The following is a 12,381-nucleotide window of genomic DNA, read 5'->3' as shown; positions in this document are numbered from 1 at the left end:
GGGATCACTCTGCCAAAAGCTCATGACATCATGCTAACATACACCAAGAGGATAGGAAGCCTTATCACATACCCAGGACAGCATGCAGTTGAGGCAAGTCAGGCCGAGAAAGACATGAAATTCAAGGAAGAAGATTTAAAAGTCGGCAGGTCCCCCATCATTGATGCATCAAAGTTCATCCAAGCAGTGGCAGACAGTTTGAATGAGATGCTCTTCACAACCACAGCCAACAGAGCACAGGCCAGTGTTGCAGCTCAAAGAAAAGAAAGTTACACCACACTGATGAACCAAATGGCAGCCCTTGACCCAAAGAAATGGGATCATGCCAATCCCAGACATGGAGAGGATGAGGTGAGGGCTTTGTGTCATACTCTACATGTAAATGAGAAAACAACACACCTTGGATTTGTTGAATATAAGGCAAGTGGGGGGAGAAGCATTCCAAGCAACATGAAAAAGTTGTGCATAGCAGTAGACACCCTCTCAGCAAGTAATGCAGACTGTGAGAGGGGGTTCAGCGCGATGAACAATATCATTACTGAGTACAGGAGCAAACTGACGACCAAAAATGCTGCAAACCTTCTCTTCATCAGTACAGTTGGCCCCCCAACCAACCAGTGGAATCCTTTGCCATGTGAAGACCTGGCTTGCCAAAGGGAGAAGAGCAGCACATTCCACATCTGGCATGACTCGCCAGCACCCTGAAGAGGACAACTACTTCAGCCCTGTTTGGAATTTGTTTTAAATATTTTGTTTGGATGGAGGGAATCCACCATTTTGAATTGTTCATGTGGCATGGCTCACCAGCACCCTGAAGAAGACAACTAGGCCTACTTTGATTTTTTTAAATATTTTTTTTAGTTTTTTCCATCATTTTGCATTTTTCAGTCCAGTTCCAAATGTACTGAAAATAAAGTACTCACAGTAAAATATTTACAAACTGAAATATTTTGTAATGTCATTTTTTCACATAGAACACTTAGGTAGGCCCACAAGAACGTGAAGTAGTTAAGAATACCCCCCCCCCCCCCGGGTAAGACGGAGTTAAAAAATAATACAGTGAGTGACACACCGGACATTGTAGCACCTGTAAGAAATGAAAACTACTTTCACCCCTGGAAATGTGCGATACATTCAACTTGGAATAACATGAACCCTAACATGAACGTTGTTTCCCCACCCGGCGGCTCGCAGTTATGTTTGAAACGGCAGTCTATCATGTGAATTCTGCAAACCCTCAGCCACTTTGACTAAGGGGTAATTTGAATGCTAACACCTATGCTAACCTGCTCACAATGACATTGCTAACTTGTCAATGGTAAGCATACATTTAAAAAAAAAAGCTAACTAGCACAATAATGGTGAGTTCAGGATTCATCCCACGGTGTGAAGTCTGATGGTGGGGCTACTAAAGTAAATCATTTCATAGATTGTTTATAGGTAGAGGAAAATAGTAGCTACAAATGTTCCTCTTATGTCAATGTATTCAATTAAACGTTACGTGACTCAACAGGTTACCCATTAGTGACACTTTTATTTCAGGTATAGTGTAATGACTGATGACTATAATGACATGTTTTTTTTTATTTGCAAGTGTTTACCAGGTGATGCAGGCGAACTAAAACCAGCAGACAGCAGGCCACTGAATGTGCCCCTTTCTGTGCATTAATAAAGATTTTATTATATTGCTGTAGCCAAAAGCCGGTTCCATTTCTAATTTTTGCCTTTAATCGGATAGGACAGTGGAGAGTGACAGGAAAGTGGGAGAGAGAGTCGAGGTGGGATCCGGAAAGGACCACGGGTCGGGAATCGAACCTGGGTCGACCGCATACGGTGCAGGTGCCCCAGCCAGTTGCGCCACAGCCGGGGCGGCTAGTTCCATTTCTCTTGGCATTTGAATACATTCAGATTTTCAGTTGAAAAAGCACAAGTCAAGAACATTAGCAGCACGTCAAGTGATTTTAAACACACAACAGCAGTATATCACCCCCCTCTGAATATTTCCTGAAAGAACACATATCTCAAAAAGTTATACATAATCAAGTTTCATAGACATTTTAAAAGATACAACATTTTGTAAGATCAAGCTTTAGCACACTTACATTCTTCAAATTACTTAGCACATAAGACAACATTCTTGATGAAAAACATTTCCAATTCGGTTTCTTTCTGATCTCAGAAATCGAATGCTGTTTCTTCATAAGATGTCCCAGTTGTTGGGATGAAAATAGTCCTGCATCCATTCACAATTGTCCGGCTGCAAGAAACAAATAGATTTAGTCTGAAATTAACTGCAAGAGAAACAGCTTTCTCATACAAACAAGAGAATTAAAATGTACTGGTCAACGCAGAACTTAGAGCAGCTAAAGAGACAGATTTACTCAGTATGACCAGGAACATAACTCTTAACAAGAGTTGCTGGACGTGCAACAAGATGATCCTACAGTATGACGATGTTATGTGAACAGCTTGTTCCACTGTTCTTTAGTGGCCAAAAAAAACAAAAACAATGATATACTTTTAAACGCACTCTTCTTACATTATCCATATCGATGTCCATGTACAGAGGTGGAGACGGAGGTGGTGTAGGATGACTGTAAAAGAAATCTAATTATTAACTAAGACACTTGGACATTTTAGTGTTGGACATTCATCTGTGAAAAAAATCATATTGTTTATATTTTATAAGCTTTTTGCATATATTGGCATTTAAATATCTCATTGATGGAGGAAGGCTAAATCCTTTGTGTAGAAAATCCAAATTTCACGATATTTAATAAAATAAACTGTATGTATTTTAAGCATAACAAATGCCTAATTAAGTTTTTCATGTGCACAGAAGGTGATCCCTGTAACAATATTTCAGTATACCTTTCAATTGACAGATTCGGCACCATATAATCCTGATTAAACAAATACTTATAATTGTTGTCCTACTTACTCTGAGAGGTCCACCTTTTCTCTGCCAACGTACCCATCTTTGCTCAGCTTTTTCTCTGCTGCATGAACACATGATCAGAGGTCATACCAGGTCTCATGTTCAATAAAGAATATGCATCACCCTCAGCATTTGAATAGTAAAAGTAATAATCCATCATTTGGCAAGGGGCCCAGTGTTAGAAGCTTGCAACTGTTGCACAGAGGTCTTACCCAACAATGGTTATTACAAGCCTTAGTTGAATATTCTATTCTGATTGGTTAATATGGACATACGGTGTGCTCTCTTTTCCGATCGCAGACTGCTGCTAACCTCAGCAGACCATTGCTAAGAACAATATGATCAAGGGACTATGTGCAGTAATAACAATCCTCAGAATAAAGACTGGTACATTTACCGTCAGCAGAGGCTAATAAAAACATATATTTGTTTCCATTGAATATTCATTTTTATGGAGAGCACAAAACTTTGTATTCATGATGGCTTTCCACAGTGATAACGAGATAAGGAGAAAAAAGACCGGACATGAGGACAGACAGGAAGTTAACACTAAAAGGGAACAGCAGAAGAAGACAGATAGGAAGTTAACACTAACAGGAACAGCAGACGAAGACAGACAGACAGGAAGTAAACAATAAAAGGGAACAGCAGAAGAAGACAGACAGGAAGTAAACACTAAAGGGAACAGCAAAAGAAGACAGGAAGTAAACACTAAAGGGAATAGCAGAAGAAGACAGACAGGAAATAAACACTAAACAGAACAGCAGAAGAAGATGGGAAGTAAACACTAAAGGGAACAGCAGAAGAAGACAGACAGGAAATAAAGACTAAAGGGAACAGCAGAAGAAGACAGACAGGAAGTAAACACTAAAGGGAACAGCAGAAGAAGACAGGAAGTAAACACTAAAAGGGAACAGCAGAAGAAGACAGATAGGAAGTTAACACTAACAGGAACAGCAGACGAAGACAGACAGACAGGAAGTAAACAATAAAAGGGAACAGCAGAAGAAGACAGACAGGAAGTAAACACTAAAGGGAACAGCAAAAGAAGACAGGAAGTAAACACTAAAGGGAATAGCAGAAGAAGACAGACAGGAAATAAACACTAAACAGAACAGCAGAAGAAGATGGGAAGTAAACACTAAAGGGAACAGCAGAAGAAGACAGACAGGAAATAAAGACTAAAGGGAACAGCAGAAGAAGACAGACAGGAAGTAAACACTAAAGGGAACAGCAGAAGAAGACAGGAAGTAAACACTAAAGGGAACAGCAGAAGAAGACAGACAGTTAATAAACACTAAAGGGAACAGCAGAAGAAGACAGACAGTTAATAAACACTAAACGGAACAGCAGAAGAAGACAGACAGTTAATAAACACTAAACGGAACAGCAGAAGAAGACGGGAAGTTAACACTAACAGGAACAGCAGAAGAAGACAGGAAGTAAACACTAAAGGGAACAGCAGAAGACAGACATACAGGAAGTAAACACTAAAGGGAACAACAGTGTGGGCTCCGGCCGTGTTTGAAGACTGGTTCATGGAACATAAATTGTGAACAGACTTGGAAAGTTACAGAAAACCTCGCTCAGTGCGGCCTTCATTTAAGTTTTATGCTAGCGGAAGTAACATGATCATTCTTAAAAACCTTATAAGATATAAATCAATATTGTGGGTCAAATCAATAATTGTTTCAGTAAGTAACCGTGGTGTGGTGGGATCCTGCTCCTCCCGTCTTGCTACACAGTATCCCTTGTTGTTAAATAAAGACATTTTGTTCTCAAACAGTAAACAGCAGCCATGGAAACAGTACCGGTGGTAGTGTAGTATTGTCCAAAGGCGATGTCTTTGTGGATGTCTGGGTACAGGTAGATCAGCGGGTTGGTGAGTGTGCTCTTCCGGACTCTCAGACTGTAAGTGTTGATGTAGTCCGGCAGAGACGTCTTCTTCAGCTCATCCATGGTGTAGGGCTCTATTGAATGCACAAAGGGCACTGCAGGCCGACAGCATACAGAAAGAGGACAAATATCTGAGTGTGACAATTCATTTCATATTTTCACCTTTTTGTTCAGCAGGTTATTGCCACTTTTATAGTTATTCAAGCGCAAATGCAATCACCAGATGTATAAAGCTGAAGTTAGGCTATTAACAAACTGCTCATCTCTGCTAAGCTAAATGGGGCTAATGCTCGCCGTGATGAGATGTAGTTTTATTTAGTCACTCATTAGCAAACGCTGCTTTCACTGACACCTAGAAGCTTCAGACATTCACCAATGGGGCATTTCTCAACATATATTATGTCTTAGATCAAAACGTGTAAATCTTATATTAACATCAGACATTATTTCAGGCATCTAACAAATACAACTGACTTTGAGATGAGGGAACCCCAAGTGCTAAAATGTTAACTCAATTCCAAGCGAAAGACTCATTCATGCACCACTGGCTATTGAAGAGTACCTCATTCAACCTCAATTCAGACTTTTAGAGCCCTTTGGCTTTCTACCAAATGAAGAAACATACCCCCATTGGAGTGGTCCACCCAGCTGAAGCTGATGGCATTTTTTTTGCTCTCGCTGAAGCGGAGCAGAAAGGTCCCAGTCTGTTTTTCCTTCAACAGTTCAGCTGTTCTCTCCCTGCTGATGAACCCCATGATGAACCTGAAGCCCACACACAGAATAAAACCAGGGCTCAGTTGATTGGTCCATTAATCATTATTAATGTGAACAGTGAACCAAACAGAAAGTCAGCGCTCAGATGACTTACCCATCCTGCCAAAGTTTAACCAAGGGTTTTTTGATCAGATCCAGGATTCCATCAATCCAGGCCCAGGCATGTTCATTCTGGAAAGCAAAAGTCAACATGTCAACACACATTATAGTTTTGCAGTTTGAAAGTGTACACGCCAGCATAAGCAGAACCTTGCTCAATACTCACCCTGGAGAAATTGCTCCAGTGAACCAGACCATCGGGATCATCTGTGGAGAAACGAAAAAGGAATCAGCACATCATCCTTAGGTTTATCCAAACGCGCTTTAATTCAATAACTAAAATAGATTTGCTTAATAAACACAATCTTAAATCCTATTGACAGATTTCAAAAACAAAAAACAAGATATCAATGCCACTCATGGCTGTGCATTATGAAGCTGGAGGCTGAGCTTAGCAACTAGACTGTCACAGAGGCGCTCGGTTAGATCGTCTTTTTGCTAGCTAGGCTAACATGCTTATGGCTGTGCTGTAACAAAACACAAGTCAGAATCAAGTGTAGTGTAGTAGTAACCTCATAAGACTCAGTAGGAACATGAATAAGCATATTTACCAATTTACATATATGCCGTTATACTTTACTTGGAAGCTCACAAAAAACTCAGACCCCAATGCTGATCCAATGAAAAGCAACATTTTCTAATAAGTTTAGCTCCACTAGCGGTACACTCTTTTGATTTGACAGGGTTCAGTTCTGTGGAATACACACTCCAACACTCAGGGTTAGGCAGGATCAGGACCCAAGAGCAGTACAAAACAGGGGAGGCGGGTATGGGAGAACAAAAAGAGAGCTTCATTAAAAATGAAAACTGTTAAATAAAACCAAAACTACAGGAAAAGTCAATGTTAAAAAAGTAAAGTAGCAAACAGAAAACTAGAAACAAAGCGGGAAGACGTTGAGGGAACAGGAGAGCAGATAAGGGAAATCCAGGAACCAACGACAAGGAAAGAACGAGACGAACTGAAAGAGAACACTAGGGAAGACAAGACTAAATACATACAAGACCAATCACAAGACAAGACAACACTGGAGAGGGCAATAGGTGAACATAATCAGGGGATAACTAAAAGACAGGAAGTAAAACAAGACCAGACACAAAGACGGAAATCATTTCAAACTAAAACAGGAAACTATTAACACAAAAACTACAATCATGACACAATCACTAACCCACAAACTTGTCTCTGAGCATGGAGAGCTGGTTTTCGTTGAGCTCACGCTTGCCAGTGCACAAAAACTGCCAGCTCAGAACCTGGGACAGCTGCTCCCATGTGAGGGGAGGAGGGTCCACAAAATGCTGCAGGTTCTGCAGAAGAAAAGGCACACACTTGATTTAAGACCAAACGATGGATTAACAATCTACAAGACAATGGTTGACGCTGTTCAGGAGGAATAAAGCAGTGCAGTGAGGAAACTAGCGCTGCACGGGCTCCCTTTATGAACATGGGATGGGATTTTTCCACTAGATTTGGGAATATCGCAGAAAATAAGATCTTTGGCAAACACATGTTTATGATACTTATACATTTTGTTGAGCAAGATAATTTCAGCATATTTACCTCTCTTTTACAAATGTTAAAGCATAAATGTAATCGGCTGAAGTAAAAAGCTAACGGCTTTTAGGGAAATACATCATGGCTGAGCATCACCATCGCTAGGCTAAAGGTGGATAATGTTTACCTGTCATATACATATACACTTGTTAGCAACCACTGATTTTAAGACACATAGAAGCTTTGGACATTTATGAGTGGTGTGTTTACTGCCATATTTTATGTTGTTGAAGAAAACGTGAACATGTATTCAGCTTAGGGTAACCACAGACTTTCCTAAAACATGTTCGCACAAAACATTTGCAGACGAGGAAGCAGAAGTGGTAAAAAAAATGTTTAGAAAATCTAAGTCATTTACAGGTTCAAGGAGTCATTCCTGCACCACTCTATTAAAAGCTGATCCGAAAATGTCTAATCAAATGTGTTTTGTACAACTTAAAAAAAAAAAAAGTAATTTGTGGGTGTTGAGGGAGTGGTGGTTTTACCCTGGTTTCGCTGGTAGGCAGAATGTTGTACCACATGATGGAGGCCCAGGCGCTGGTGACCTGAGTGGTTGCGGAGATGACAACCACAGGCAGAGTGCTGGCCTGGCCCAACACAGCAGGAGAACACATTAAAGACACTGCCTTGCTACTGCCATTTTTCTTCTCTAATAGTTCCATCTTTTCAACCAATATGATATGATAATTCAGCAGCAAACTAAATTGTAAGGGCCTCTGATCATAATGGAAGTGTTTACTCACCTCAATGTTGAGTTTGAGTCCAGCATAGTGAAACTGAGTCACAAACTTAATGATGTGGAGTTCTTCAGTGACTACCAGGCGACTCTGAAGGAGAGAGAGATCCATCAAAATGAAGGTGTTATTCAAATACATGTGATACTGCACAAATGCTCATGTGACCAAGCCTTAGACCTGCATTAACTGGTTTAAATGACACGGCTATCGATCTGTATGGTATTGACAATAAAACCAACTTTTCTGTTTTCACTTTTAAACGTACCACTTTAACCTCAAATAATTTCAGAGTTTTTTTCTTTTAAATTTCTCAATTTTTCTCAAATAAATTACTTTAAACTCAGAGTACCCAAGTGTGTTTCTTCAATCATTTATACAACAACATTACATTATTAGGTCGGTTTGACACCAAATACCTGCAAAAGTAATGATATTCCCATTAGCATGAACTGTACTTTGTGTTTATTAATAATGAACAAATGCTAACATGCTAAAATGCCAAACAACGATGACGAGCATGGTTAACATGACCTGCTTAAAGGGACCCTATAGTGCTCATTTTAAAGTGTATTTTGTGTCTCTACTGGGACAGGTTTCCATCCTTTAACGTTCAAAAAGCTCTTTATTTTTCTCATACTGCCTGTGCTGCAGCACCTATTTTCACGCTCTGTCCGAAACCAGAGCCCAGTCTGCTCTGATTTGTTAGCTGGTCCGGCTCTGTTATGATTGGGAAGTGTAGGAGAGAAACTCCCTCTGGAGGGAACTTTGGGATTTTAGTCTTTGCAGACTATTTACATGCACATTAACCTATATAGCACACTGCAAGAAAGGGAAAACCCCCAAAAGATTGATAGGGCCCCTTTAACATCAGCATGTTAGCATTACCAACGTTAGCGTGTACTGTAAGCACCACTGTGCCTAGGTAGGAGCCAAAAGCCTGGCTGCCATCTTTTTTGGACACTTGACAGCACATTGACATTAACTTTTCTCAGCAGATACAGAGAAACTTTAGCATCTATGATAAACAGTAGTGACGTTAGTACAAACACATTTTAATGTCTCATCTTACCTCTATTGATCTTTTGGCTTTTCCTTTGATTTCCTGGAGAGTCTGAAAAAAAAGACAACTTTTAAAATCTTTAAAAGTTCACAAGTTTACCAGTTGGAAGAGTTTCTTACCATGTCACCAAATTCTGCCACCAAGCATGCTTTGGCCGTGTCCACGTCCAACATCTTACATTCATCCCTGCAGAAGTAGAAGTGACGGAACCTACAACCACATCAGACTACAGTTTGTCTACGTCCAAAAATGTATCAGGAGTTTAAATAAACAATTTATCAATTTATATTTTATATGTTAAATTATTTTGGTACCCTCTACTTACCATTTAACCGTCTTGACTTCTTCAACATCCCTAATTTTCAGGGAGAACAATATGTTATTGATAAAAGATTGATAAGAAAAGAACAAGTAATGGGTTTTTATTTTAAAACATTGGTAAAATGAAGTCTTTCTTTATTTTGAATAATAATGCATTATATTAATATCTCAGACCAGTTTTATTTGACTTACTTGTCAAATACAGGTTTGACTTTGTGCAGGCACTTTTGTAATTCTGGAAGGTTTGCCAAGAACCTGAAAAGACAAATAAAAAAACAAATACTAACAGAATGATCTTCAAAAAAAGAATTCGCTGTGAATCCTACAAAACAAGCTTAGTATTTTATTCTGAAAATATTAAAGAATCAGAATCAGACACACTTTATTTATCCCAAACTGGGAATTGTTTTTGTTGCAGCAGCCAAAGAAGCAAAACAAATAATTACACCAAAAAAATAAAAATGAGTAAAAATGAGAAATATACAAATGTACAAATAAGGCAATGAAATGGAATATTAAATCAGTATAATGTAAATGTACAATGTTAAGTGTGAAGGAGTGCATGTGAAGTACAGTTTACAGAGAGGCTATGGAGCAGTGAGTTGTCTGCCAGCCAGCGGGGTATTATTGTACAGAGTTCTTGCAGTGGGTAGGAATGTTCTCCTGTACCTGTCCTTGTGGCAGCGGAGCTGGAGCAGTCTGTTGGAGAAGGAGCTCCGCTGTCTGTCCAGCTGCAGGTGGAGAGGGTGGGTGGGGTTATCCATGATGGATAACAGTTTGTTGAGAGTCCTCCTCTCCACCACAGCCTCAAAATGGTCCAGTTTGATACCGAGCCAGCTTTCCTGATCAGTTTATTGATTGATTTATTGATTCTTTTTAAATAACCCTCCCATCCACAGCTCCTCTAGACTGGCAATCACTCACAATAACTCTACCCAATAGAGTGGTGCAGGAACAATTCCTAAAACCCAGAAATAGCATTTGACCACTTCCGGTTCCTTCGTCTCATAGTCAACTGTTTGTAGTTAAAAGGCCGAAATAAGGTCTGTTGTTAACAAAAGTCTTATAGATTTTACATTTTCTTCCATGACATAAAATATGTCAGTAAATACCCCAGCTGTGAATGTTCAAAGTTTGTATGTGTCACAAAAACAGCAGTTGCTTACAAGTATCTAAAATAAAACTACTAAACGTCATCACCCGGCACTCGTCAGCCTTCAGTTTAGCCATGGGATGTGCAGCCATGTGACTGTGATGTGGTTTGTCTATAGCCTAGCAAGTGGCGTTAATATGTGTTGATTATCCTGCTGAACAAAGCGTGATAAGATTGAATGTGTGTTTCTCAGAGCTTATTTTCTGCGATATACTGAAATCCAATGGAAAATCCCCATTGTGTTTTGTCAAGGGCGCCCACTGCGATGCTAGCTTCCGGGGCGGCCAACAAAAATATGACCTCACTGCACCTAAATCATGTTGTCTTGTTTGTTTTGCCGCGTCACGTTATTCCTGTAATGTCACCCAATGCATGCAGCCTTACCTCACTTTCGCTGAGAAGCGCACCCCGGTCTTCAGTATCAGAGGTCGTTTTGGTAAACTCGACATGACAGGCTGTATCTCAACCACCAGAGCACTGCAGAGCAAGACCACAACCAAAAGTGTCAGAAATATGGAAGTTTGTGTGTGTATATGTATGTATGTATGTATGTATGTATGTATGTGTTTGTGTGAAGGACACAGAAGATCCAGGAGCCATGACTAACTTTTCGAGTAGTTGTGTCAACAAGGACCGTGTTTGGTTTTCAATCACTGCCATGGGGCCGGGCTGGCTGGAGGCATCAGTGCTGTCGTGTTTGTCGTTCTGCTCTTTCAGCTCCTGCAGCTGTTTGAGCACTCGCAGTAGCACCTCGGCCAGAGATGTGAACCTGCAACGTTATTAAATTATCTCGACATCAGCCAATATTCATTCACTTTCAAAATGTTTGCTTTTTGCGCATTATATAGGCTTCAGTGACAGTTTGACCTTTAGGGCCTAAAACATGAACATGAATTTACCAGATTAAGCAAACCACCACATTATCGAAGTTTCCCCATATAAAGCCAAAGTAGTTCTTATAATTTTTCACCCCTCCTGGAGATGGTCCAGAGAGGTGTCAGCTGGGCTTCCGATGCAGGCCAGCTGCTGCCGGTGCTTCCACTCCCGCAGCTCCACTTCTTTTACCATAATCAGTGTTTTCAGTTTATTGACTTTGTTATCCAAATCTTTCCATTTTTGATCCGTGTCTGGACTGAAACAAGTCTGACAAAAATAAAGATATTATTTAATCTTTAGCTTTTATTAGCGTTATTGTTGACACTTTCAAACCAGATTCTTATATTTCAAAGAAAGCATGTGTCTGTTGTGTAACTACAAGAGTTACATTCCACTGTGCAAAGTTAATTTTCATATAAACATCAAGGTGTCTCCCTTCAGAGGAGCAACCAAAAATAAAACATTAGACAGATTTGCATAATGGCAAGTGACTGATGTTGGATGTTTACAGCGTTTCTGCAGCCTGTACTCTTCCTCTAAAATCATCCTACCTGTGCTTCAGAGACTGAAGCCAAGATCTTCTTTTCCTCCTTCAGGCATTCAGAAAGGATTAGAGCCAAGTTCAGAGGCTTGTATTTCTGAGTTAAAAAAAGCAATATTATCAAATACACACAAAATCAAACAAGGCTCTAAAATGTATTGTTTTATTGAACGTTATGTTTACATATCTGCGTGTGTGCCCTACCAGCAGGTATTCTTTCATCCCATTGTAATCAGGTCCCTGTAAAAGGCTGTTCTCCTGCACAGAACGGGTAAACCGTTCTTGCAGATCCCTCAGCAGTGCATGGAAACATGTGAATGCTTCATTTTCCTTCCCAGCTGCTGAATCCCTAACACAGAGCAACAGAAAATGTTTATTCACTCCAGGATTGTGACCAACTACCTGTGTTGAATGAGGATAAACTTGGGGGACAT

The 12,381-nt window shown here is 40.0% G+C and overlaps 1 protein-coding gene across 2 annotated transcripts in view; it reads right to left on the bottom strand.

The window, feature by feature from the left end:
* Nucleotides 1-1,514: 1,514 nt before the first annotated feature.
* The window catches only part of LOC134867158 (signal transducer and activator of transcription 1-alpha/beta-like), a 22,194-nt gene continuing 11,327 nt past the window's right edge, over nucleotides 1,515-12,381 (bottom strand). The window contains exons 3-21 of one of the 2 annotated variants that reach the window (XM_063887515.1): nucleotides 12,152-12,296; nucleotides 11,958-12,044; nucleotides 11,501-11,673; nucleotides 11,138-11,299; nucleotides 10,915-11,007; nucleotides 9,570-9,632; nucleotides 9,382-9,411; nucleotides 9,176-9,266; nucleotides 9,066-9,107; nucleotides 8,003-8,086; nucleotides 7,745-7,846; nucleotides 6,877-7,012; nucleotides 5,874-5,914; nucleotides 5,703-5,779; nucleotides 5,460-5,596; nucleotides 4,750-4,929; nucleotides 2,942-2,999; nucleotides 2,531-2,594; nucleotides 1,515-2,257 (exon numbers count right to left, since the gene is read on the bottom strand). In XM_063887515.1, the coding sequence (XP_063743585.1) occupies nucleotides 2,198-2,257; nucleotides 2,531-2,594; nucleotides 2,942-2,999; nucleotides 4,750-4,929; nucleotides 5,460-5,596; nucleotides 5,703-5,779; nucleotides 5,874-5,914; nucleotides 6,877-7,012; nucleotides 7,745-7,846; nucleotides 8,003-8,086; nucleotides 9,066-9,107; nucleotides 9,176-9,266; nucleotides 9,382-9,411; nucleotides 9,570-9,632; nucleotides 10,915-11,007; nucleotides 11,138-11,299; nucleotides 11,501-11,673; nucleotides 11,958-12,044; nucleotides 12,152-12,296 (1,825 nt within the window). In that variant the 3' untranslated portion in view covers nucleotides 1,515-2,197. The remainder of the gene's footprint in view (nucleotides 2,258-2,530; nucleotides 2,595-2,941; nucleotides 3,000-4,749; nucleotides 4,930-5,459; nucleotides 5,597-5,702; nucleotides 5,780-5,873; nucleotides 5,915-6,876; nucleotides 7,013-7,744; nucleotides 7,847-8,002; nucleotides 8,087-9,065; nucleotides 9,108-9,175; nucleotides 9,267-9,381; nucleotides 9,412-9,569; nucleotides 9,633-10,914; nucleotides 11,008-11,137; nucleotides 11,300-11,500; nucleotides 11,674-11,957; nucleotides 12,045-12,151; nucleotides 12,297-12,381) is intronic. The other variant, XM_063887516.1, reaches the window with a different exon arrangement.

The sequence above is a fragment of the Eleginops maclovinus genome, chromosome 7, assembly GCF_036324505.1.
Source record: "Eleginops maclovinus isolate JMC-PN-2008 ecotype Puerto Natales chromosome 7, JC_Emac_rtc_rv5, whole genome shotgun sequence".
Classification (NCBI taxonomy): domain Eukaryota; kingdom Metazoa; phylum Chordata; class Actinopteri; order Perciformes; family Eleginopidae; genus Eleginops; species Eleginops maclovinus.
This window is presented reverse-complemented; position numbering and strand designations above follow the sequence as displayed.